General features: G+C 39.9%; 1 protein-coding gene across 2 annotated transcripts in view; it reads right to left on the bottom strand.

Annotated features, from left to right (window-relative positions):
* The window catches only part of LOC127596685 (paired box protein Pax-7-like), a 32,282-nt gene extending 10,504 nt beyond the window's left edge, over positions 1–21,778 (bottom strand). Inside the window, exons 1-7 of one of the 2 annotated variants that reach the window (XM_052059482.1) lie at positions 21,478–21,778; positions 20,259–20,494; positions 19,684–19,828; positions 18,476–18,619; positions 2,950–3,149; positions 2,409–2,574; positions 780–976 (exon numbers count right to left, since the gene is read on the bottom strand). In XM_052059482.1, coding sequence (XP_051915442.1) covers positions 780–976; positions 2,409–2,574; positions 2,950–3,149; positions 18,476–18,619; positions 19,684–19,828; positions 20,259–20,494; positions 21,478–21,562 — 1,173 coding nt within the window. In that variant the 5' untranslated portion in view covers positions 21,563–21,778. The remainder of the gene's footprint in view (positions 1–779; positions 977–2,408; positions 2,575–2,949; positions 3,150–18,475; positions 18,620–19,683; positions 19,829–20,258; positions 20,495–21,477) is intronic. The other variant, XM_052059483.1, reaches the window with a different exon arrangement.
* Positions 21,779–27,246: the final 5,468 nt, after the last annotated feature.

Below are 27,246 nucleotides of genomic sequence, written 5' to 3'. Positions count from 1 at the left end.
ACGATTAAACACATGCTGTAGAGACACCTCTGTTATCCCCCAACTCCCCGCAACAACAGTAAATCCCTGTTTTGTCAGAAATCCTCACCTCCCCTGTCTTGTCAACGAAAATTGGACGAATGTAGGTCTGGCAGCTTTGGGAAAATGAGATAAAAACTGAAAATCAAATAAATGGGTGGTTCGAGTAATTACTGGAATTTGTGGAGGTCTGTTTTGCACTGTGGAAAAGTTTTCAGGCTTGATGTGTTTTATGCGTTGTTGGTTTTTGTTTTTGTTTTTATTAATAGTTACAACCCAAAATATTTTTTTTTACCAGGGGCAGCAACGTTTGTAAGGCTCAAACTATTTGATCTTTCTTTGCTGAGCAGTTTTGCAAATCAATGGCTGGATCTGAAGAGCAACTTTCTTATTTTGAGGAGCGGCCTTTATTTATTTATTTTGCAGGGACTTTGAACCATGGGTTTTGTTAACAACAAGAATAGGACAATTAGTGTGCAGGTTTCGCGAATGAATTGCTTGAGATAATGACTCATCATAATTGTTGTGTCACACTACCGTAACGGCCAACCTGAATTACCGCATATCCCATTTGAAGTTTTTAATTGGATACCTCAGGAATCAGTGGAATCTGCAGCAAAGATCTGCATTAGGAGACAGACCTAAACAAAAAGTGACCGTGTTGAGCCTTACCTGACCTAACATCACTGAAATGTTAGCGAGTTCAAAAGGCACACCGCCGTCCTCATGCATATGTATAAAAATAGACATGTAAAATTTACCTGCGGGGAAAGCCCAGCACTGACCGGGTTGACGTGGCTGCTCGGTGCAGATGTCATGAAGGTGTCGGAGTAGCCAGAAAAGCTGTGGCGATTCGAAGCTAGACCATAGGTGGAACTGCTGTCATTGCTGGATAGACCACTCTGGTGAATAGTGGAGGGGGGTAGCGGTTGGGGCCGGTGAACTGTCCCGCCGCCATCTGAAAAGATAAATAATAGTACGTAGCCATACAGTAGTCTTCACACAATACGCCCTGTGAATGCACTTTCTGCACTTACGTTCCTGAACTGTCAAACTCAACACCACCACCAAAAATGTCACAAAAGGTATGTGTTTACAAATAATCATAATCATAGACTTCATATGAAATGCATTTATTTGAACACAAAGCTGTTATGCTGTTGGACAAATGGCAACTGATGGATCCACGGGTTATTCATGTAATTATTTACATTTCCTGTGTCACACCTGATGATCTCTCATTGCCCACCAAAGTGCTGTAGCTGGTCTAGTTCGACTTCTCTTCCAGGAGTAGCTGTTGCCATTTGAGTGCTACACGTGGGGTGTAGTGGATTCGACAGACAATTAATCTAATCACATTCTCGATCTTAGCCCCGTTTGGATTTACAAACTTCACTCGCTGCTCACAGATTATGTTGGCCCCCAACCAGACTGTAAGTGACCTCTTAATTTCCCCCATTAAAAAAAGAAAATGGGGCGGGGGAATGGAAATTTTAAACATGTTTCTTCTATTAAGGTAGACGCCCATATAGATGCGGTCACTTATTTGCTGATTTTTTTTCTCAGTTTTATTCAAAACGTTTTTTTTTGTTTTTTTTTAGTTTTGGCAAATGCATGTTAGAGGTTTACCTGCGTTTTTTGGGGGGGCGGGGGGTTGCAATATATATATAGTTACATATAATTGTAAACAAATATTTTTTTCCATCATTAAATGTGTCAATGTCACAAGTACATCGCACACTGTAAGAGTAGTAAGCACACAAATGTGTTTTTTTCCCCCCCCTCATCTTGCGTCTCTTGGGTCTCACCTTTTTGAAATCTTAAAAATTGATTGGACACTTTAGGATAAACATCACTACATTGTAGGATTTTTGTATCAAAACTAACAACTGTTAAGCGATCTGATGGATTTGGAATGGATTTAAGAACGATAATATTTCAAGGTGAACTCAAATAAGCTAATATTTACAAAAAGTTGCAGCTATGGAAAGTCAAACGACACCATCCTGCCTGTACAGGAATTTGCTCCTCAATGGTGAACAAGGACCCCCATTGAAGGTGTTTGTGCTCAAGAGCCCAACTACAGTATATTGGTATTGCTCAATCACTTCAGTCACCTCTCACCAGGAAAATGACATTTCAATGTCTTAGAGCCTGTTTCCAATTTTAGCATACTCAGTTTATACTGTCGTTCTACCCTGCCCCCACTCTTCTGTATGAGCCACCTTTTGTACTGTATGGGAGATCCAATAAGGGCGTCCCTGACAAAACATGTTATCGGAATGTAAGGACACTCAACTGTCCATCCAATCCCTTCCTTGGAAGGCTCTAACGATTCACTCCAATTTACAAGCCATACATTCAAAAGAGATAAAAAAGTACTGCTCTACCTTGGGATAAAATATTGCTCGGATAGCTGGAGTCTGCCAGTTGGTATGTAGGAAGTGTTGGCATCCCTGTTGGCGGAAATCCGCTAGGCAACAGATGGTTGAAAGCCGTGAGCTGACTGGCTCCTGCTTGTTTTCGCCATCTGGCCCTGCGATTGCTGAACCACACCTGCACAATAACATTCAAGAACAGGACAGGATCAGTGTCATCCAGCACATTTTCCAACCAATCGAAAAAAAATCCCAAAAAGTTTGCTACTGTTTACTTCTTGAGGTTGTTCTTGGCATGGCCTCCATTTTTTTACCTTTCATGTTTTGTTTTTTTTCCATAAATTATTTTGAGTTCTTTTCTGTCTTGGTTAATTGGTTAGCAGAGTTTCCCGTCAATCACAGGACACGCACTGTATAGACGCACAATGTCTTAATTATGTACTGTATGTAATTAATGGAATGAATTAGCATGTAGAGCATTATGAACATGGAGCAACTAGGAGCTCAAGGTCATGCTCGACCAAGGACTTTTAAACATGTTGACATGTATTACCTGTACTCGCGCCTCAGTGAGTTTAGTCATTTGGGCCAGCTCTTCTCTGGTGTAAATATCAGGGTAATGGGTTCTTTCGAAAGCCTTCTCCAGTTCTTCCAGCTGTTCGGCCGTAAACGTGGTACGACTTCTGCGCTGCTTCCTCTTGAGGGGGAGGTCCGGCTCCGACTCCACATCCGACACTTCATCCATTCGACTGCCTGTTCAAAATCATTCACATTCACGGTTACTTTATGCTGTCATTCTTCATTTACAATACAAAAAAATGAACAAGGAATTCAAGTGAGGTGATAATTGATGGACGGTATGTAAATTATTTTACATTTGCTTCATCCACTACGTCCTTCTCATTTAGAGCCTGACTGGAGTCTCAGATACATCCCAAGACTGCTTTAAATCTCAGCCATTCCACGCTTGAACTAGTGTTCCTCAAGGCTCTGTCCTCAGTCCTTTTTTGCTCATCATCTGACTTTTGGTGAAATGTTAGAAAGTTTAATGCAGTGTAGAAATAAATAAAAATTTTAGGGCTAATGACAAAGCAATGTATAGGTGAATAAATACATGGCCAAAATGAATGTATCAATGAATTTGAAACAGAGTGGAGAAATATGCATATCGCCCAAGAACTAATACAATTGTAAATTTATTTTGAAAATAGAGATTAGAAATTAAATTTTTTTGCTACTTTTAATCTACTGTAAAAGGCAAACGAACCAAATATTACAAAGCAAATATGGCAAAGAACAGTAAAAATAAATCAATAAAAATAAACTATAATAAACATAAAAAAGTGCTTTCACACTTCTGGTAAAAATAATCAATGATCATAATCACAATCACAATCAATTTGATAATAATAATGATAATAAATAACCAGCCCCATAAGTCAGTCATAGAGAGAACAATCTTTTTCCTGGTACCTGTTTGCCATGAAACATGTAAAAGCGCATATAAGCAGCGGTTCTGACAACATCAAGATCATCCGTTTGGTATTATTTGCGAGTATAAACTCCATTGTTGCCTAGAGTAGAAAAGCCACGGCTCCTTAGCACAAAGTTTGACAGCCTGGTGGATGGGGTAGGAGAAGAGGGAGGAAGGGTCCTCTTTTCAAATTACAATAGGAAGCAGAGATTATAGTGAGAATGACGCTCAGGAGCCAATAGACAAACTCAACCTATGATTGGCCTTATTAGGAAGCGCCATGCAGTTTCACACGCACTTTGCAAATGGGCTGCAGCAGAATAACAATGGTACGAACAAGCACACTGACGGATCACAGTGAGAATATGATTAGTATGGCGTTCATTTTATTCAAATCCCTGCCACTATGTGCAGCGACTCGCCATTGAAAAAAAAAGACCACATCGAATTCATTTAGAGCTACAAATTCCACCCAAAGCTAGTTATTCATTGTTTCTCTAAAATGGCACACTCTGATTACATTAATGATGACAACATTAATTCAATGTCACTGTTAGAGTTAAGATCACCAAATTCATTTGAAGTAATAAAATCGACATACAGAATGAATACAAAGGAGAAAGTGCTCTGTTACTCTGTGGCAACAACTTTTTTGTTTGTTTGTTTGTTTTGGGGGTTTTTTTTGGGTCAATCTTTGACAACCACAGCAGAATAAAAAGTGCTGTCCATAAAGTAAAAATCACACTTCTGAAAACCAAGACAAAGAAAAATTAATTAATAACATTAAATAGGTACGATACAATAAAAGGCTGAAACAATGCCGAGTATTATGTCAACTGCAGGAAACAAACCATTTGGTTTGAATTGGCAATTTTATACCCCACGTGCATGTTTTTTTCCTTCCTTGGCAAACTAAAGAAAGCTGTTCACAGTGCCCAACTTTTTTCTTTTTTTTCTTTTTTTTTTTTTGCACCAAGGAAGGGTTTTGACTGACCCGCACATAGAGAAACCCTGTAAAAGGAAACGTTGTTGTTATGTAAGATCAAATTGGATTGGATTGGATTGGATAAGCTTTATTGTCAAATGTACTGTATGTGTAACATACAGCACAGATGAAATTTCCTCTCAACATAAAGCAAGAGGAGCCGCTGTGGGTGTCCGCGCCGCTATCAAAAGAAAAGTTAACAAAAACAATGCCAAAATAATACAGAACAACACATAAAACACAGACAAATGCACCCTCTATTGCAATATTGGGAAATGTAATGTCAAGTCAGCCTCTTTGGGTTCTGTTTGAAGATCCAGAACAAGACTGGCTCGGAGTCCAGTGAATAAATGGGGAGATAATGAAGTGGAGCCAAGCTGTCACGGTCTTGGAGGCTCTTTGGACTTCTCTTGGGGGTCAGTTGCCACAGCTCCACTTAAAAAGAGAGCCGCGAGTGTTCCCCCAAGCTTTCAGTACAAATAGCAGACACACCTCAGGGGGTTGTCAGGCCACAAGGCCACAAGCAAGCAAGATCTCGGCAAAGCCATGACTACTGACTCAATGGTGCCCGAGGGCATCTTTAAGAAGATCGGGGTCAGGCGCTGACAATGCATTATCTGAAATAAAAACTCAACATTTAGTTGATATCATTTCAATTGAGAGCAGCCATCAAACAGCTTTTTAACGTGAAACAACAATGTCAATATTTATGTTAGCTGACAATTTGGTGACAGAAAGTAGACGAGAATTTAGACCGTACCTAAGTTGCAACGCGGGTGGTGAGCATGATTTTGGCGGATCCGATCCAGGCGTGAACATACAACAGATTCTGCGGGCCGCTGATATTTCTGGTGGATGTCATTGGATTTCATTCATAAATTTGACATCAGCATGCCTCAAATAATTGCTGAAATCAATTAATTGAATGCATGATTATAATTATGATGATGACTATTTTTATTACATTTTTACAAGAATCCCTGTATCATGGCACAACTGGTGTGTGTGCGTGTGCGTGTGCGTGTGCGTGTGTGTGTTAATGTGTGTGTGTGTGTGTGTGTGTGTGTGTGTGCGTGTGTGTGTGTGTTTGGTGACTTGCGCTGAGTCTGAAAATAGGGCCTCGACGGACAATTAAGAGTCTAATGAATTCAACATGACTTGTTGGTTTTGGGAATGTGAGAAGAAGACCTGAAGAGTCCTTTTGGGAACATGCATAGTCCACGCGTAGAAGGGCCAAAATGAGATCCCAAAACCGCAGAAGCCGACGAACTTTGAGGTAAACGCTAAGCACTAGTCCATCCTACATCAACAATTTTTTTGAACAATTAGGTACGGCAGAGAGTGATCATGGCAGGGGCAAAAAAAAAAAGGGCAGTGTTCTGCACAGAAAGCTTACTTTGGTCACATCTGCAGCGTGCCAGACCCCAGACTCATCAAATTAACCGTTTTTGGCATAATTGACACGTGTTGCAAATATGCTGCAGCAGAAGAACAATGGTACGAACAACCACAGTGACGTGTCGCAGGGAGAATATGATTAGCATAACGTTCGTTTTATTCAAATCCCTGCCATTGTGCGCCCGCCACAAAAACTTGCCATAGAAAAAAGAAGAGCACATCGAATTCATTTAGACCTGCAAATTCCAGCCAAAGCCATTTATTCATTGTCTCTCTAAAATGGCACACTCTGATTACCTAATGATGATAACATTAATTCAATTTTGCTGTTAGAGTTAACATCACTAAATTCATTTGGAGTTATGTAATTGAGATGCCGAATTAATACTAAGACGGAGAAACTGCTCTGTTCCTCTGTGGCGACAGCTTTTTTCATTAATCTTTCCTTGTTTGGGAAGGCTGAAAGACGCCGTCTTAAAAAAATAATAATAATAATAATAACCAAAGTAATTATTTTGTTGTGTTTGTTTTCCACTTATCATTTTAAGTATTTTAAAAAGATCTGATTGATGACTGCCTCTCATTTAAAACTGATCATTATGACCTCTGCATGGGCAGATAAGAATATGAGATCCAGGTCTCGTGCTGGATATGATGAAATTGTGCAGATGGTTAAAATGCAGCTGGTCGATGTACATTTTGATTCATAATAGCATATTTCTGGATTCAACCCAGCTTTATTTAAGGAACACGTAAAAACAATAAATGAATGACATAAAAACATTAAATGCAGTAAGACAAAGCTGAGACTCATGCTCACTGCAGATAACAAATCATATGGGTGTATTTGTGATTTAATAGCTCAAGTGCACGTGTGTGTTTTTTTTTTCTTTCTGGGCTACACTAAAGAAAGCTGTTCCCAGTGCCTTCTACTTGAAAGGCCAAACAAATGCGGGAGAGCAAAGCGAGAATGGCTCAAATGCCATCAAGGCACCAGAAGAGACCAGCAGAGGAAAATTGTGGACTCTCTATCATCACCTACAGACATGAAGCTATGAATTGTCAATCCATTTTAACAAAGTCATTATTATTAGCTTTTTATCAGCAATCGGTTTGGAGAATTTACATGGTTCTATTAGCTCATAGTGAGGTGTGAGTCATCCATTTTGACTCCAATTGTTCTTGACTCCAATACGGGTCCTTGCTTTGTAACAGGCCACACATGTACGGAATGGAACGTCGATGCATGTCATGAGCGCATCATCTATACCAGTCATGTCCAAAGTCCGGCCCGCGGGCCAAATCCGGCCCGCGGTCGAATTTCATCCGGCCCTCGGCCCCCATCATAAAATCAGTGCCGTCTGGCCCGCAGGTTGGGCGCCATGGAACACGTGTTGCATTGACTGAGGTCTCGTAGACTGGTGAGTGATGTTTCATAGAGTACTGCTTCCCTCTAGTGGCTAAATGAGTAATAGCATTCACTAAATGAGTAATAGCATTTAGACACTAGAGGGCATCACTCACGAGTTAACAAGACATCACTCCGTGTTTATATTGACTGATATGTCATATTTCAAATTCCTGTTTCAAATGAACCAAAAGAAATTCTTAAGATTGTTGAAATTAAAATAAAAATGGAAATGTGAAACAGACTGGCTTACTAAAATTTGTTGAACAATATTGTTGTTCAATGTTAAGAATGTCAGCCAAGGTCGGCCCCCCGACATTTTACCACATAAAATCTGGCCCCCTTGGCAAAAAGTTTGGACACCCCTGATCTATACTCTATCATTGACTCTTTAGATATGTCCGAGCGACAACAAGAGGTTTGACAGCAATGGCGTTACTTTGAATCCCCCCCCCCCCACCTCACTGTGCAGTATTGATATTTGACTTATACATTTTTACAAGCATTCAAATGAGGCCCAAGTATTCTGATTTATTCCCACAAAGCAACCCTCCACTTGGCACCAAAAGTCTCGCCATCAACAAAAACCTGCACCACGACGCTCTCATTGTTTCACTTCACCATTGTTCCTGCCTTTGTGTCAACGCGCCTCTATTTAGAAACAACACGAGGCAAAAGTGTACCGTAAGCAGCACTATGCAGATTTACAGTGATGAGTTTAATACGTGCCAAGAGATTTAGGAACTTTGCACTGAATTGTGTTGGTAGAGTGGAAAAAATATTTTGGGAAAATCACAACTTTTGCGGCCTCGCTCACACAACAGTACACAACACATCTAGTTTTCTTAAAAGATGTACGCAAAGGCAAACGACGTCCGCTAAGGATATAGTGTATATCATATTTAAGTGGCATTGAACTAAATCCGGCCCACACAAAGATGCTGGCTTGTTGTGGGCATTATGTCTTAGCAAACTGCTAGTAAATGCTAAGTCCTGATCTCCTTTCCGCCTTGGACTCTTGCATGCTCACATCTTTATTTAGTAGATAAAAAAATAGCCGTAAACAAAAAAAAAAAAAAAATTGCATACTATTAATAAACAGTGATATGTATTAGAGCTGCGAGCAAATATGATAAGGCGAGGCCCTCTGAAGATATGCTTGACACAGCCGCAGGCTTAAAGAAAGCAATGACGGAACGTTTTTTTAAGAGAAATAAAATTGTTTTTTTCTTGTGAGAGATCGGGAATTGAGAATGATATGTGCCTGCTGGCTAAAACGCTTTGCTATTGCACCCACTAATGTGTTTCTTAGCAATTGATAGAGTGGTCACAAGCGTGTTTGTGAGAAGGAAAAAAAAAAGATTCAAGGCCAGACAGTAAAGTACAGTATGGTTAAAATTCCATATTTCAGCATCGACGCATCCATCAGATTAGCGTCATGACGAGAGCCTGTATTACAGCAAAAAGGCAAACCACTCGTATGCCCTTGACGATCACGGTTATATTATGCACAGTTTGAGCAGCGCTACATGAAATAACAAAACAAAAGTGACGTTTGAAACAATTTAAATGAAAAGTGTCACAAATACATTACTAAGTATATGTTTAAAAACAAACAATTCGTAAAGAATAAATGTATTGTACCTTCAAGTCAAAGACAACTAAACTATAACTTGAGAAGATATTTTCAGTCGTCCAAATAATTGTATTTCAAAAGGAAGCCTGCGTACCACACTTTAAGAATCATTGATATTCAAGTGAATTGTTTACTGAAAAAAATAGAACTCATCTATGGAGTACAGCTCATAATTAAAAGGTTTAGGAATGACAATAAAATAAAATGCAAAGAATGTCATAATTGTCACATCTTTTGCCTCAAATCCATGGACATTATTACTGCTCCTTTGTGCCATGGCCACCTGGGGGCAGTACAATACAGACATAGGGATAGGGGTACACACGAAGAACAGTTTCACAATTGACTCAGTAAGCGGTGTTAGTTTTAGACATTTTTTACAAAGGAAAAGTGTGCGTGCCTGTGAGTACTGCTTTGTTGTCTGTCTACATGCATTGCACCACCATTTTTGTTCAAATTTCTATTGCTATTATACGTTATTCATTAGCCCGTCTATGATGTTTTGCACAGTTCGCAAGCATTAAGCTCATAGCTCACAAAGCTATGTGGTTATTTTGTGTTGCTATTGTGGTTGTTGTCAGTTTCTCACTGTTTCTAATCAGTGCATGTCGATGAAAAAAAGTTTTCTTAACTTACAACAGGTGCCATCAAATAAACTTACATAGACTGATTTGGATTACTCATCTGTTCATCACATTAGCCCATCTTATACCAACAGCCTTTCCTCAAGTGATTCCAATTTTAGCTCCAGTTGTAGTTTCTACTCCTCCCTGAATGGTATCAAGCCACGAGCTGCTCATGGTGGCAATGGGAGATGTGTGTACTTCCAGGCAAACAATGCAAAGAGTAGTGAGTGGACACAAGGAGCCCTCCCACTGCAGATGTACATTAATTCCAAGTGGGAGCATTAGAAATGCTGATCAGCTTGGCAGCACACAGCCTAAGCTTTCCTTTCAGCGTTTTGCTGTTGTCTACTTCAATCGTGTCAATGTGAGGGAGTCTTTTCAGAGGTATTCATGCATCTGCCTTCAGGCCACAATGCTTGCCACTTTATAAACTGTCAGCCTGCGTGCCTCAAGTATTTGCTTCACATTGTTTCCTTTTCTTGAATCGACACCCCCCAGCCGCACCCCGATGGCTGAAGCGCACACAAAAATACAACCCGCGAAAAGTTGGGATGGACACTATGTATGTCCTCTTCTTGGCCATCGAGAGTTGATGCTTCGACTCTCACTCCCTCGCTCACAAAAAGGTGTCGTTCGTATGGACAGTACAGTATCAATCATATTCAATGCACAATTCAAGTGCCATTACATTTGTTTTAGCAACTCTAGTCATATCTCAAAATGTACAATGTTTTGGCAGTATTACTTTGTGAATCACATTGCTTCAATCGTGCAGTAATGAGCAGTGAAATAGATAAGTAAATTCTAATTTCTCATGAAGTCCATAAATTTGACTGACTTGTCTACACTGTTAAAATTCCCAAGGTCCGTTTGTGTTCATTCTCAGAAAAAAAAGCAGACTGTTTACATGGTGGATGATGAATACATCCATCCATCCATCCTTTTTCCCATCCGCTTATCCTCACAAGGGTTGCAGGGGGTGCTGGAGCCTATCCCAGCCGTCTTCGGGCAGTAGGTGGGGGACACCCTGAACCGGTTGCCAGCCAATCGCAGGGCACACAAAGACAAACAACCATCCACGGTCACACTCGCACCGAGGGACAATTTAGAGTGTTCAAACAGCCTGGCATGCATGTTTTTGGAATGTGGGAGGAAACCGGAGTACCCGAAGAAAACCCACAGTGACAATAAATCTCTTTTCCAAAGCTTTCTCCAGATCCTTGCCCCAAAAAAAAGGCTTCTTCTTTGGCCCATGCATCAGCTCTTCTCTAAAGTTTTGGACATTTGGCGCAACCTTGTTTCAGAGTAATACTGTAAAATCCCATGAATAACACAAACTTTTGTTTAAAAAATCCCCAATTTAGGAGTGGTATTATACAGGGGGTTTAGAAAAGAAATGAAAAATGATCACTGATTTCATACTCGATATGCTTCACATATTGTACATAAAAGTACATCATTTGGAAACACATACAATCAAGATTGAAGGGATTTTAAAGCAAAGTAGAGAAATGAAAAACAGCTGACTAACATGAGTCAGCGCAAGAAAAAGATTTTTGAAAACGTCATTTAAAAAGTGCTTTTATTTATTTTAAGTTTAAAACACCTATCGTTGGTATGGGAAAAGAACATTGAAACGCACTTATACTTCATGGTATATTTTGAATCGTGAGTCTTTCATATTATTCAACTAAATAGTCATGGATACCAGAAAATCGGGGGATATTATATAACAGTACAGAGAAATAAAACTGCTTTTTCAGGATAATTACTGGGGTGCGTGTTATTCACGGGATTTTACAGTATGTGTCCTAAGATTATGTACTGTTTGAGTGTGTCAACATGACCGTTGTGGAAAAAAAAGTCATGAAAACAACAAAGCTTGCGGTGATCTTTGGCATTAATAATTCAAGACATGGCGTAGCAACCATTTTATTCAAAAAGAAATAAAAAGGGAAATAAATTTAGTGGACAATGATGAAAAGACTGAAATGATTTTTTTCACCAGGAAGTCTATTTCACACCCGCTATCCTGCAGCTACTGCAAAAGAGTCGACGAGTAGGAGCAGAAATGTCCCTGAATGTTGTCCGGCGGCCTCACTGAAGGTAATTTCAGAGGATGAAAGTGGATTCTTCCTCGCTGCATTTGAAGCTTGACATTAGAGTCAAGTCACCTCTTTGAAGTCTTCGCCAGTAAAACACCTTTAAATAACCGAACATAGTGTTTAAATCGCAGCACCGGGCGAATGTTTCAAGAGACGTAAGACAATGTCCCGTAGGAGAGCAAATATATGAAAAAACGCATCAAACAAGAGCTGTTCGAGTCACGCTTGACCTCCGCACTTTGGGAGTTCAACCGAAGACTCATCGAGGGCTCAATTAATGACCCAGAGAAGTGTTAACTTTTCATCCACTTTGTCTTGCTATATTGTTGTGTGATTTCTCTCATTGCCATTGTGCTTGCAGGCTGTTAATGGGATCCCCCAGGCTGGTGACACCCCTCAAGTCCACTTTGCCTGTTTGCTCTTTGTTCACTCCCCTTTTGTTGGCCGATCAGCCTCCCATCGGGTCGCCGGACAAGATTCATGGCATTTGTCGGCCAAATGAAAGGAGGATTACGGGATGGCTTGTGAAGAGCCCATTGCAGGAGGAGCAAATTCTCCTTTACGCTTCTTCCCACCCGCTCCCGAGCGCAGCGGCTCCCATTTATAAATATTTGTTTTCTAAAAGACATCCCCAAATCAGGACGACGGTGAAAGTCTGTCAACAAGCAGCTCAGCCAAATGCTGATCACTCTTGATTTGGACTCAATTTGGTTATTGCCCACAGCTGTTTTGCACAAAGTGTCCAAAACATCTACTAAAAACAACAACAACAACAACAACAAAAATGGGGTGCATATTCGTCACATGGCAAACGGTGGTATGGCAAAGTAACTCATGATTTGATTTTTTTTTTTTCACAACTAAAAAATCAATAGCTTAGAATCCAGCGATATTCAAAGAAAAAACACCAGCATCTGTCTCTAAAAAGCTGATGTAAAATACATTTTTAAAAATAATTGGAGGAATACAGCTTATTAAAAAGTCAGGCATACAAAATATTAAAAAATTGCTACAGTTGTATTGATAATGCATCATGAAGTTTTGTGAAATAATGATAACAATTTTGTCCAAGCCAAATTGCCAAATAGTGTCCCTTCCATCAACCATGAGTACAAAAATCAGTATTTGAATGACTCATTTGATTGCTTAATTGATTGATTGAATTTATTTGGGAATATCACAGAAGGCAGCACAATAAAAGTTCTCGTCTTTCAGTTAGGCACCACCCAGGATAAAATCACAATAAAGCCTAAGGGCTTATTACCACTGTGGTCCTAAACAGACAACAAGACTTAAAAGAAAAACATAAGAAGGCAACATCTTGTTATCAGCGAATCGAGTCGATAAGAGCAATGCATTTCAAGCATCAGTTCAAGTAAAAGCTAAGTATACACGTACATAAGCATAAAACATCATTATTTTTCTTTTAATTGCAAAATGAGGTTAGTGGCACTGTACTGATAAACTAAAAAGACATTTAAATGTGTTCATTAAATTAAAAAGAAGTAAATAAATGTTTGCATTTAAGAATTGTTTTATGAAACTGTTTAAGATGATTTTAAAGTTGTTAAGGATCCACGTGTTTTTAATTCTGTTGGCAGCTTGTTCCATTGCATTGCTGTGCTGTACAAAAAAATGGTTTTACCCATTCGGGTTTTGAATTCAAAAGAGACAAAGGCTGTTGAACTACATACAAGGGGGAAATAATTTTGCGGGTACTTGGGAACCTTGTTTGAAAGGATTTTAAAAATGAGGCGCATTTTTGTGTAAACTGTGCGTTTCTCTCCCACTAACCAGTTCATTTTTATTAACTGCTCAGAATCAAGATATGTGTTGTCATTTTGTAAGTGGCCATTTTTCTCTGACCTAAGGGAAACATTTTCTGAACATTCTCTGTCATTCAACTTTCGAACGTCACAAATCTGACATACTTGTATCCAAATCCTATATATACTCGCTTTTCACTGGGCAGCACAGTACATGAAAAAGAGAGGTAGGCCTGCACACACACCACACAAACTGTAGGAGTGGCAAAACACAACAAACAGCACACATTGTGCTCAGGTTGGCCTCAGGCATTGAATTCTGGCCCACTGCAGCATGGATATACTGTAAGCTTACAGTTTCAAATGGCAGTACGGCAAGTACTGTAACGTTCCCCTGCAGGAGAAAAAAAATTGCATTGACAGCATTATGAAAACTGATCGCTCAAAAAGATTATATTTCATCACTGGTCACTGATGATGCAACTTCAGTGTCGAATGAAACTGGTGGCGTTGCTCAGTGTATTGCAATGTTTTGACAAGGTGAATAAATCAAGGCAAGACCAATTCCTTTTTTTTGGGGGCATGTAAGAAATAAGTGAAGAGTATGACAGGGACTTGCAAATGAGCCTTTTAAATGAAATTAGGTCAGATATGATGGTATAATTCATGCAATTATGAAATTCCTTTTAAATTACCGGTATTAGTCAGGTAATTGGAAGGCTAACATGTAATTTATGTGGGCTATTCTTTTGAAAATTTCAAATTTACACTTCAGAATTGTAAAAGCAAAAAAACCATCGGGAGCGTGTGTGTGTGTGTGTTTGTGTGTGTGCGTGTTTATTTAAATGTCCCTGTTTCTTTGGTGTGAGACAGCAAGGGGGGAAAGGGGAGGTTAATCCTAGTTCAATACACTGACGCACAGCCCAGGATGGAGCCTGTGACGATTGTGTTATCTCTAGCCAACATTTGGGTTCCCCTACAATTCCACTCCAGAAGAATAGCTGCGAGAGAGTGCATATGGAGTGGAGGAAGCGCAGACGCCCGGGGAAACGTGCTATCAATAGCTGCAACGGGCTCGTACAACAGCCCTTAAATTCTCACTGTAGACGGCCACCACAATTGTCTCTACCTTCGTGCTCAAGCAATCACTCTCTCAAGTCCGGCACTGAGGTACACACCCGCATAAACCCAATGACATCCAATCCAACTGTTTTAAATACATAAATGAATTATTGTATTATTTTCAATTGATGCATGATTGAACTGCCTTTTTTCTAGAGTGTTTAGGGGGTTTGAGGTTAGGTATAAGGTACAGAGACAATTTGTGTTCATCCAAATGAAGAACCCACCCTGGCTCTGAAACAAACAAGCATGCGTTTACATACGTATTCAATGCACAATTTAGAGTCTCCCTAAGGCTCGCCTCGCACTGAGCGACACACCTTACCGTGACCGAACGGGACTGGACTATCCTAAAAATAAATAAATACATAAATACAGTCTGCGAATTAGACCCGCACACCAAGCGATTGACCCCTGGCACACGAAATCAACTCGCTGCAATGGAAAAACTGTTTTCCCTGCTGTTCTCGTCAGGAAAAAAAAACGTTTTGAAGCTCTCGCCTTCCCTCAATTGCGGGGATTACGTTCCAGACCCACCCAGCAATAAGTGAAATATGAGATATAGAAATGCCCCATTTAAATGCAGCCAATGTCTGTAGCTTTTATGGCACTTAAATTGTCTAGATCTTCAGACACAAGTTTTACAACAAACATATCAAATATATGTTGACAAATAAAACATATTAAGGGGAAAAAGAGCAATGGATAACGTCCCTGCTCCTAAGAATATATGATAAAAACACTGCGTGAGAATCTAAAATGAAATCCGGGATATAAACATCGAAAAGAAATGTCTGCCATAATATCAACTGTACATCTTACCAAGTGAATTCCATTTTTTTCCAAATTAACAAGCTTGTTTTAACATCTCACAATATACATCAATAATCATGCAGTTGATTTCTGTCAGTGTAAAAGTCAGGATTGAAGGGGATTCACTTTCAATAATCTTCAGTAAAAATAGAGTAAACCGAAATACTTCCTGTTTTCGTTTTCTTTCATTTGTCAAATTTACTCGATGTCAAACTAACTAGTGTGCTTCAACCTGGTGGTCAATATTGGAATTACACCAAAAATAAACAGGAGGCAGAACAAAATACAGGACAATTCTAGCCACCATTTTTTTTTTTAACATTTCAAATATAATGGGCCTGTGATGAAGGGGAAGATCACTGTATATTAACGTTCCTTTCATTGAACACCAAACAACACTGTTCAAGAAAGAAGCAGATTGCCCTGGCCACTGTAGCTACACTTGAACAATACCAAGGGGAGACATGGGCAAGAAATAAAAAGAAAGAGTGTGGATATTTAAGAGTCTGCTGGTTCTGTTGTGCGCAACAGTTACTCTCTCTGCTTTGCTTTTTCATCCAGAGGTACATACTACTGGTATGTTTTACATTATAAATCTGGTTAAGAATGTTTGTAAAACAAAGTGGTATTATTTGGTACCAACTGGCCGCAGCCCGATGAAGGTTGCCTCCGTCAAAAGGCACGTAGGGTGCATTCTGATGACAGATACTCTCCACACTTCACTTTTTAGCGACATCCACATATTAAATAACTGGAGAATGCTGTATGCTGCTTTGGTCCTTGGTGCACGGTGGGGCTTCCGTGCATGTTCTTGTAATGTGGGAGGAAGCACAGTGAGAACATGCAAATGATGGCTTGAAGTCAAGATTCTCACCCTAAACCTTAAAACTGTGAGGCTCACCACTAGACCACTGCGTTTCCCCACCTTGATGCATCCTTGAAATAATTCATTCAAATGGAACCTCTAATGTCGAATCCCCCTGAGGTTGTGTCATTCAAAAAGGATTGAAATGCAATGTAAACGTCAAACTAAATCTAAAAAAAAAACAAGCCTTTACTCTGGACCGTCTTTGGTTCTGGTTTCTTTTCTTCCACAATGCTTCTTTCAAAAGCGGAATAACAGAGCTGCTCACTTCTAGATTTCACAGAGGAGGCCCAACGCAAGTCTACAGTTTTGTTCATTTTCTCAAGTTTAGCGATAGTAGTCCGGGAGTCAATCTGAACTCCACAAACAGTTACCATCTCAATCAATATTTAATATATTACCTCCTTCAGTCCAATGAGGATAATTCACTTTTATTTTATTTACTTATTTTAAAATGCATCTTTTAAAGCACAATTACAGGAAATTAACCATATTGGTGACAATTACTAAGACACATAAAGATTTCAAGCGTAATTTTTTTTTTTTTTTTACTAGAAAATTGTTCCGTTTGACCAAGGCTTCTTGCAAGAAGAGCATACAAATACAAAACACAAGAAGTAACTTTAAATAAGCGGTAACTCAGAAGATATCCTTTTGTCCAGTGTCACATGTTACATTACAAATCATTAGCAAAGTTAAGAAAGAGCGTTTTGTTGTTTTTATGGTGGTTAGGATCTTTGTACATTTATGTGACGATTAAGACAGTTTTTTTTTAAATCGTGATTTGAACACATTAACAATAGTTCACTTAGTTGCATATGACAGTTTAAAATGTTAAAAGTTAAATGTTTGAATTTGATTTATATTAATATTTTCTTTTTTTAATGTGTGGAATCTAAAGCAAACGAAACCCAAGTGTGTATATAACAGTGTGTTTATCACAGAAACATAATTTTGAATGTGACTGTACTTCATGGTAAATAGCATGCTGCCATTAAAATGCAGACAGGGACAATCCAGAGAAATAAATGGAATTAATATTTGAAAATTCAATCTAAAGCACACGGAAGGCAACCTTAAACCCTCATGAATTTTTCGCCGCAGGCTTGGCACCATGAAGTGAGCTGCCCAAAAAGATGAAAGTGAAAAGAAATAAAAGCTCAATTTAATCTGCTTTGGAGCCCTGCAAGGGAGCACATGTGCCTGGAAGTGTAAGAGTGAGGGCTGATAGGGGATAAATATATTTCTTACTATGCCTTTGAGCTATTACATCCCTCTCCAACACAGATGCCTATTCAGCAGACAACAGTTTCATTAGCAGCTGTAGTCCTATAAATCTTCCCGTGATTAGAAGATGACAGAGACACGCACCGGGCTCATTTTTTTTAAACATCTTCTGGGACGCTTGAAATGAGGATTGAAGATTATTCTAAGAGGCGCAGCTCATTTCATTTCATTTATTTTACTTAAACCTCAAAAATATTCAATATGTGAACGATGTCAATATAAATAAAATCCACTGCTTGAATTGTGTACTCCGTCCTTTTTTGTCTTGTTTTTTTTTTTTGAACGAAAAAACGACAGCTCGTGTTAGCTATTTGCCATTATTTCGTTTGTGGAAAAGTAGTTTGTTTTCCTGATGACTATAATGCTAAATTGCGTATTATTCCAAGCTAATGTTCACAAAGACACCGTGCATAATTGATATGACCGGCACGTCGATCCTCTTCCCAGTAAGCTGGAAGCTGCTCCCCGTGGGCCTGACACTTAATCAATAACACATGAGAAATAATAGGGGGTTGGGGGGTCCTCTGGGGGGAAACCCGGCGACAAAACGAGACCCACTTGGGCCCAATTTGTTGGGAAATCCCCGTGGCCTACCTTTGTCTCTCAAGATGCCGTCGATGCTGTGCTTGGTTTTCTTGTCCTCCTCTTCGTCCTTTTTAAAGCACTCCTCGTCCTCGTCGTCCTCCTCGTCATCCTTTTTGCCAAAACGAGCTCTCAATATTCGACTGATGGAACTCACTGCCCAAAAAAAAAAAAAAAAGCACATCATCATTATTAATTATGAATAGTGTGATTATTGTCATATTATATTTTTAGTACTGTTATTATTAGTAGTAGTGGTAGTAATAGTAGTATTAATATTATTACTATTAATAATAGTGACAGTAATAATAATGTATCGAAAAATAACGGCATACGCAAACTGCAAAGCACAACGTTTCTTCTGCTTCTATCTGTCTTTGACCAATCAGATGCAACGTTCTTGGAATTAATTAGCTCAGAATACATGGAGCTATTTATTTCGCCCAAAAATGTACAGTATTTCTTTCATTAAGATATGAGTGTGTGTGTGTGTGTGTGTGTGTGTATGTGCGTGTGAGTGTGTGAATGTGCATGAGTGTGTGGGTGTGTGTGTGTGCGCGCGCGTGTCTGCGAGTGTGTGCGTGTGTGTGGAAGCGTGTGTATGTGTGTGTGTGTGTGCGCGCGCGCGTGTCTGCGTGTGTGTGCGTGTGTGTGGAAGCGTGTGTATGTGTGTGTGTGCGCGCGCGCGCGTGTCTCTGTGTGTGTGCGTGTGAGTGTGTGTTTGCGCGTGTGCGCGCGCGTGCGTGTGTGGAGGGGGTGCGTGCTCGCAAGCATGTGCATGTGTGGGCGCGTGCGTGTGCATCACGCGTGTGTATGGGATGGTGTGCGCACGGGCGCGTGAACGAGTGGGTTTGCTCGCACACGCGTGTGTGTGCAGCTCAATATAATTCACATCAAAGCATTATTGGTCGTCAAAGTACATAAAAATAAAACGGTGTAAATACATGTCGCAATTATTACTCATAAAACAGTGTATAAAAATAAAACTGTCAACAAATGAATACATGTTGCAATTATGACTTATTTTAAAATAGTTCCTAACCGCGATTTGTATGTAAAGGTTGATTATGAAATGATAACAGTTATAATAATGTTAATAAAATAATACAAAGTCACATCCTAATAAGAATAACAATGGTAAATTGTTTGGTAGTTAAAATGGTTAAAGGTATTTTGGAAAGCAACAGGAAGAAAGAAGGAAAGAAGTGGAAGCGTCTTACCAGCGAGTGTCTCACCTGAAGGGACGCTGCTCCTGTCGCACACGCCGTCCTTGAGCAGTTTATCTCGGATCTCCCAGCTGAATATTCCCGGGTTGTCGCTCTTGTACTGCTCGATTCTCTTCTCCACGTCGGGCGTCGCGACCTGCTGCATTGGGCCCCAGAGGACACAGAGCCACGTCACTTGCACTGCCTTTGCAGTTTTGCGGCGTTTTTACACATGCTTTTACGTGCAAAAAGTCCCCGTTTCCACACACCAAATTCAAGTCAATGAGACATTTCACGGGGGGGGGGGGGGGGGGAGTTCCCCATTCATTGAAACGGTTCATCTTCAATCAGAACGTCTTATGAACTATTTCCCACAGCCCCAAATTCCACCTTTTTTGACGATAAAATTAACAAATGTAAGCGATATTTGACATATTTATCACCAACTTCCGGATGTACATTTCTTGACCGCATTCACCCAATTCCAACTTCAACTCTCCCATTCTACATTTGACTAATACGGAGGATTTCACATCATTTCAATCTAGCGAGCCTTTCAGCATTCAGCAATTGCGTGCAATGTTTCTCACCCTGGGCTTGCTGCCTCCAATAGCCCCGGGACGGATGGAGCCGGTCTCCTGGTAGCGGCACAGGATCTTGGACACGCAGCCGTGGGAAACCCGCAGCTGGCGGGAGATGACGCACGGTCGGATCCCGTGGTGGGCCATCTCCACAATCTTGTGGCGAATGTGGTTGGGCAGGGGACGGCCGTTGATGAAGACGCCCCCCAGCTGGTTGACCCGGCCCTGGCCTAAAGGTGTAGACACTGGAGGGCACCGACATAGACACGGAGGAGGGAAATCGTTCGTTTTGGTTCAAATAGCAAGTTCGTTGTTATTTTTTTTTTTGTTTGGGCGATTTCACCATATTATTATTTGACAATTATTGTTTGACGGCCTACTCCAACAGCTAGCTACAGGCCCAAATTCCACACTATTTAACGATTCTTTTAACAGCGGATCAATATTGAAAACGGCAGGTTTCGTCGATTTTCGTTTTCGTTTCGTTATAACCCATTCAAAACAAAAGCATTTGCAATGCATTCATATTTTAAATGATAATAACTAGATTTCAGGAGAGGAGCCACAGAAAATGATGACAACACATAAAGGTTAGCAAGTTATAAAAAATGTGGGTTCCTTATAGATTTTAGGATTGTATATTGCCGTTTTTCAATGCATGGAAATATCGCTGAAAATATGAACCACGTTGACTATTTTTAATCTTTATTTCATTGCATCTGTGTGAGGTGCAGCAGCACACTTTCATTTCAAGTCTACAATTTTAACACCTGTGATAAATGTTTCAAGGATTTGTTCAAATGCGTGGGCCGACATAATTCGAGCTAGCATCAATGATCTTTAAAATTGATGATTTGATTCCTTCATGTGCTCATTGAGCGGATATAGTTAAAAGTGTTAAAAACTATAGTAGCAAAACCACCAGATGAACCAGGCAAGCAATACCATTGATTAACACTTGCTTGTCAACTTTTATAAAAATGCAAATTTTATTTGCCAGTGTTTGTTACGTGGTTTTAATCGGCCGTATGTCCCACTAAAATAAAAATAAAAATGATGCCTGACGCAGTGCTGTTCTCCATCACGACGATAAAAAACGTGCTAATTTAATATCTATTTATGTGCATTATCGTTTATGTAAAGGCCAAATTTAACGTTGAGTGTGCTTTACAATTTAAAAAAAAAAGAGTGTTACACTCGAGAAATTTAATAAAGAGCGTGTGGGTACCTTCCAGAGGGAAGCCGGTCCTTGGATAGTTCTGTCCAGAGGCCGGGCGCATCATTCGCGGTACTGTTCCCGGCAACGTCGTCATTGTCGGCTACTTGCTTAATATACGAGGAAGACGTACAATCAACGGATCTAAGAAACAACTTGGACCCCCGCCCCAAACAAAAGGTGGCAGCCACTTTGAGGTCCAGTGTGTTGAAGAAAGCAGAATGCACGCATTCATGGGCGTGGAAAGTTGGTTTGTGGAGATGCGCGGGCCCACGTGGACTGCGTCATGTGTCAGACAAGGTGTCAGGGCGGCACGACTTTAGCACTCTGATGGAAATGTGCAAAGGCGGTCGGGGAGGGGGGCAGGTCGGGACCAGTGATAGGTTCCTCAGAGCCTCTTGTTTTTCAACACAAGCTCCAACAAGTTTCAGCAGCCAATGGGATAGAAGTGGTCTCTCTCTCTCTCTCTCTCTCTCTCTCTCTCTCTCTCTCTCTCTCTCTCTCTCTCTCTCTCTCTCTCTCTCTCTCTCTCTCTCTGCTCTCCATACATCTCTCACATACAAACATCTCTCAGTTTACGACATTTTTCGTAAGTCGGAAGGCGTCGCTGTCTAGCACAGTATAGTGTTTCCAGAATGCAAAAAATAATAATAATTTTGTCACCATTAGTATGGTAGTATGTAGCGTGAGTGAACAAGTTGAATTCTTCAACAGAAAAAAAGCCAACAGTACGCTTATTGCCACTACCAGTTGAAGGTTACTGTTACACAAAGTGACTTACAAAGTGTGTACTTAAAAAGACGCATCGCTTTGCCTGAATAAAATCCGTTTAGCATAATGCTAATAAATAATGCACATCTAGACAGACAAAACATGACTTAGAGGCATGTATTCTTTATCTTTTCCAAAAAAAGGTAATATTACTGTAGTTTATTGAGTCTGTTGTGAAATGAAATGCACAGCATGAGGCCAAGGCGCACACACCAGAAGGAGTAGCAAAATACAGTTTTTTTAAGTAGAATACTATAGATTGCTATTTTTCTTATTTGATAAGGACGTTTAAAAAAAGGTTTGTTGGGGTGTGGGGTGTGGTAGTGGGTGGAATTACACAGCTAATAGGGTTATATTTATTTCAATGGGGGGAAAAAGGCTAATTATTTAAGATAAAAGTGTTTTTAATTGCAAGCATTGTCACTGAACAAATTAAACTCGTACCTCAAGGCATCACTGTACTTTACTGTCAATAAAGAGACAGCTTGCCATTTGTCTTGCAATAAAGAGCACAGTTGCCATTTTTTGTGGCCCAGTAATGCAAATTAAATAGAAAAATAACATTTTGTTTCTTGTAAAAGTGACTTCTTTTCTTTTCATTTCGACACAAACATGCAGAAATTGAACGTTTTTCTTCACTTTAATCCATTTTACTACGCTTTATTTTTAACAATCCAAACATAAATTGGACAACAACTGTAAACTTAGAGATGTGATTGCCACTATTTTCATGACTTTTGATTTCAAATTTTATTTAATGTTCACATATTTACCCTGCTGTCAAGAATAACAAAGCAATGAAGAGGAAATGGAGTCTATTTAATACTGTCATAAAATTAATATACATTGATGTGGTTTTCATAGTCATATATTTTTAAATAATATAGAAAAATGGCAAGTTGTTGTATTTTTTGTAAAAGTGGATTACACATTAAAGATAATGGTGGGAGTGGACTGCAGAAAGAATAGTAATGGTGCCTGCCTAAGCCACAGGTGTCAAACTCAAGGCCCGGGGGGCCAGATGTGGACCGCAATATGTCACTGTAAACAGTGACATATTGAAAAGCATTTTCTTGTTACAAAAGTTCTCATTACAGTTACTTAAACAATAATTGAATAAAACATTATTCTTGACATTTTTATATAGTTCCAGTCATAACGGCCCTCCTCGGGAAACGGTAATTATCATGTGGCCCGCGACAAAAATGAGCTAATGGAGACACGCCTGAGCTAATGGAGATCCTAAGAAATGAAACCAAATGAAATATCGACCTTCTAAACTACACGTGTCAAAGTCAAGGCCCGGGGGCCAGATCTGGCCCGCCACATCATTTTATGTGGCCCGCGAAAGCAAATCAAGCATGTCAAGTTCCATGATGCTTGCTGAAGTCTGAAGTAAAATGTCAAATTGTCATATGTAATCCACAATAACAGTCATTATTCTTGACTTCTGATGTAAACACTAGTTATCCATCAGTTTGTTGTGCACTGTATATGTAATATGTGGAGGTGATTAAACATTTATATGGTTTCCCAAAATTCATAACGGCACTCCAAGGGAAACCGTAACTACAACGTGGCCCATGAAAAAATGAGTTTGGCACGACTGTTCTAAGGGAAAACATTAATACAAGGTGGAGCGTGATCGAGAGCACAACTACAGTCGGCCTCCGATATTCTTGTGCGGTAGGGACCAAGCCTAACAGCGAATTTCCATGAACAATTGATGCTCCACTATGAGTGATTAAAATAGCCTCCATTTATAGGTTAAAACAAATGTACCACAAATCACGATCCTAAGCACATTAATATGACATTACGTGCTCTCAAGCGTCGTCAAACATTGCTGTGCCTGTAAAAATACATTACCAATACATTCTGATTCTACAGAACCTGTACATACACATCAACACTTCTGACTATGATGGTGAAGAATTACCGTAGCGGTGCAATCCAGTGTTAAACAATGAACATTTGATTGCACAGCAAAGCGCAGGAATTCTATTGGGTGCCACTGCAAATGCACCGGGGTTGGCATATCCTGGAAACCCGGCTGTTTCTTTGGCTGCTGCGTCTGTGTGACGTAGCAATTAGTGCTAGTATGGCTCATGCTTTGGGATTTATTGACCCAAAACCGCTAGGTCCACGCTACACTAACTGGTGGTCATAAATTGGTTAAGGATGTTCCGCTGAGCTGTAGTTGCAGAGTCCTCAGACTTTAATGCTGTCTTTAATCCGAGTTTGGCCTAACTCTCGTGGGGCAAAGCAGCCGCAGACTTTTTCATTCATTCATTCATCTTCCGAGCCGCTTGATCCTCATAAGGGTCGCGGGCCGCAGACTTGGGCACGGCCATTTTATCGATCCACTGTTGCATACTGTCATTCATAAATTTAACATAGCTGCGGTACAAATTGTGATTGGATAAGAAAGTAGGGAGCCAGAAGCGGAGCGATTGAGTGTTTATGTGTGTGTAAGCAGTACAGCAGCTCAAAGTCAAGATCCATCTTCACCCCCAAAATATTATATCCACTTTATTCGTATCACGTGCCCGTTGTTTCCCAGATGGCAGGAAGTATTTTCCAAAGCAAGTCTTTTCTTGCCAAAATCTCCATCTCTTACAATGCACGTGCCTTTGATCCACGACAGAAACACTTGGTAAATATAAGCACATACCAGGAAGTACCTGCTCATCTTAATGTTTGTGTGATCTCATGTGATCATGCAAGAACTTCGCCTCTGACAACTGGATTGATTCTCTGCAGTCCAGTAGTAGTACAGAATGTTTATGTATGTGGTGTTCTGTGTTGATTTCATTGTAGCAGAACACACACAACTGTTAAATGCCAGAATTTCGTCATGTATGGGATCTGTCAAAGGTAATAAAAAAAATAAAACTCTTTTAGCATTTGAAACATCTTTGTCTGTACGAAGGAAATGTGCAGCTCATGATTCCAAACATAAAGAAGCCTGAAATATTGAACGCTTGCATCATAAATATCTTTGACAATAATCTCAAAATGTTCTGGCAGAAATGGGCCTCAGTGTGACAATACTTTTAGGGCGGAGTGTGCGGTATGTAGCAAAAGCGTTTCTTTTACTACCATAAAGCAGACACTGCTCCATGACAAAAATGAACTCACTTACCCCTGTGTCCGTATATACTTTGCTAGGTTAAAATAAAAAAACAATATTGGAGACACACATTTAAAAAAACAACTCAGCTGTCAGGATAATGTGTTTTTCCATTAGTAATAAACAAGATAAAAATGGCAGAAGTCAAGAGTCCACCATGTCCTCAAGTGTTACACACAGTCATCCACATCATGTGATAGGCTTGTTCTGATAATCAGTTCGATCAGGGTTGCCTTGACGAATGTCAAAAAGAAAATAGTCTGTTTGAACCACATGAAAGCAGGAGGCCCTTTTTTACCATGAAAATTTGGATTGGTAACACTTAAATGGCGGCCAGGGCATGAAAAAGGCGGTCTCATCTGGACAACTGGCTTTCATTTCAGTTGACACAACTACATATTGCAATAATAACCACAACAGCACCCTGCAATCTGTATTCGGAGAACTTCACAACCTTTCAATTGAATGTGCTTTTGGAACCACAATTGTCTCCAAGTGGGAATTGAGAATCCTTCGTAATAGCTCAGTTAAGTAGTGGTATCCCCCAAGGCTCTGTTCTGGGCCCGTTGCAATTTTCAATTTACTCCCAACTGTCATTAAAACCCAAGTGTCCCAGATGTCTTATCTTGAAACTATTTGCATCACAAAAATAAGGTCTTTTTTGGGCCTGTCCAAAATGTACCCATCCGCTCATCTAAATTTAGCGGGCATAAGGTCCAGCACACTTGCCCCTTAAAAGAAAAAGCAGTCTAGAAAATGGATGTTTGACAAAGTGCAATAAACTGTTTCCGCTTGAGTTTGCCTCCAATGGTAATGATGTAACCTTCTCTTGTATGTTAAGTGGGAAGGCGCTAACCAATGTTAATGCAATACTTATACTAATACTGGTGACCTCTTGTTATTATGTAAATCAGTTCAAAGCACAACTTACATAACCTTTGAATGTGTTGACCTCAAAGGACCCAATCTGTATTTTTTTATTTTTTTATTTTTTTTACTGACTGTCCACAACACACCCAAAATGGCACAGCGACCCACTTTTTGGGTCCCAACCCACCTGTTGAGAAAATACCTATGAGCAACAGATTGGTTTTTGTTGTTGTCCTTAGCAGCCTGTTTCTTTCTTAAAATATTCTGTGATTTCAAGCTCCGTTTGCTCAATTAAGATGTGTTCTTGTGCCGTTTCAGTCGTGTTGCCTGGGTTTCACAGGGTGGTCCATAGTGCGCATTGTAAAGCATGGAGATTGCTAAACAAGTGAAACATAAACATTAGCTCAAACACTAATAACATTTTAAATGGAGGTAATTTTTACCCCCACACCACCCTATACAATGACAAACTTCATTTACAAGTTGCGGGGTGCCATTAACAGTTTTGGCCGCTGTAGCCAAATCTCAGAAATCAAGATTATTGGCTATTTACAAACATGGTGCTTTACTTTGGAGGGGGCGTTCACAGATTCTCTGAACAAAACCCAATGTGTGTGCCAAGCATCAGAATAAACATTTTTACACGGTGGTCTCAAGTTGCGTGTGAGTACAGAGGTTAAGAAGGAAATTTGTCAGTACATGTGCTACTCTTGCCAAAAGCGGGTAAGCATGATCTCTTTGTGATGCAGCCCCATTTAGCATTACTTAACAAATCAAGTTATTCTGAAGACAAAACGAATAACAAAAATAAAGACATCCAACATTTGCAGGCGATGCTGCGGAAACATGTCTAATTTCCTACGGTTAATTCTTTTTTTACTGTCTCTGCTGTGTTGGGCGGCTGTTTAAAGCATCGCTAACTTGTTTTTTCACAGGCGATTACAGCGGGAACAAGAAAGTCTCACAAGGCCAGCAGACCATGGGACCTTCATGAGGCTAAGTGCCAC

Source organism: Hippocampus zosterae, chromosome 2, assembly GCF_025434085.1.
Source record: "Hippocampus zosterae strain Florida chromosome 2, ASM2543408v3, whole genome shotgun sequence".
In the NCBI taxonomy this organism is placed as follows: domain Eukaryota; kingdom Metazoa; phylum Chordata; class Actinopteri; order Syngnathiformes; family Syngnathidae; genus Hippocampus; species Hippocampus zosterae.
Note: the sequence above shows the minus strand (reverse complement) of the source record. Positions and strands in the feature narration are given on the sequence as shown.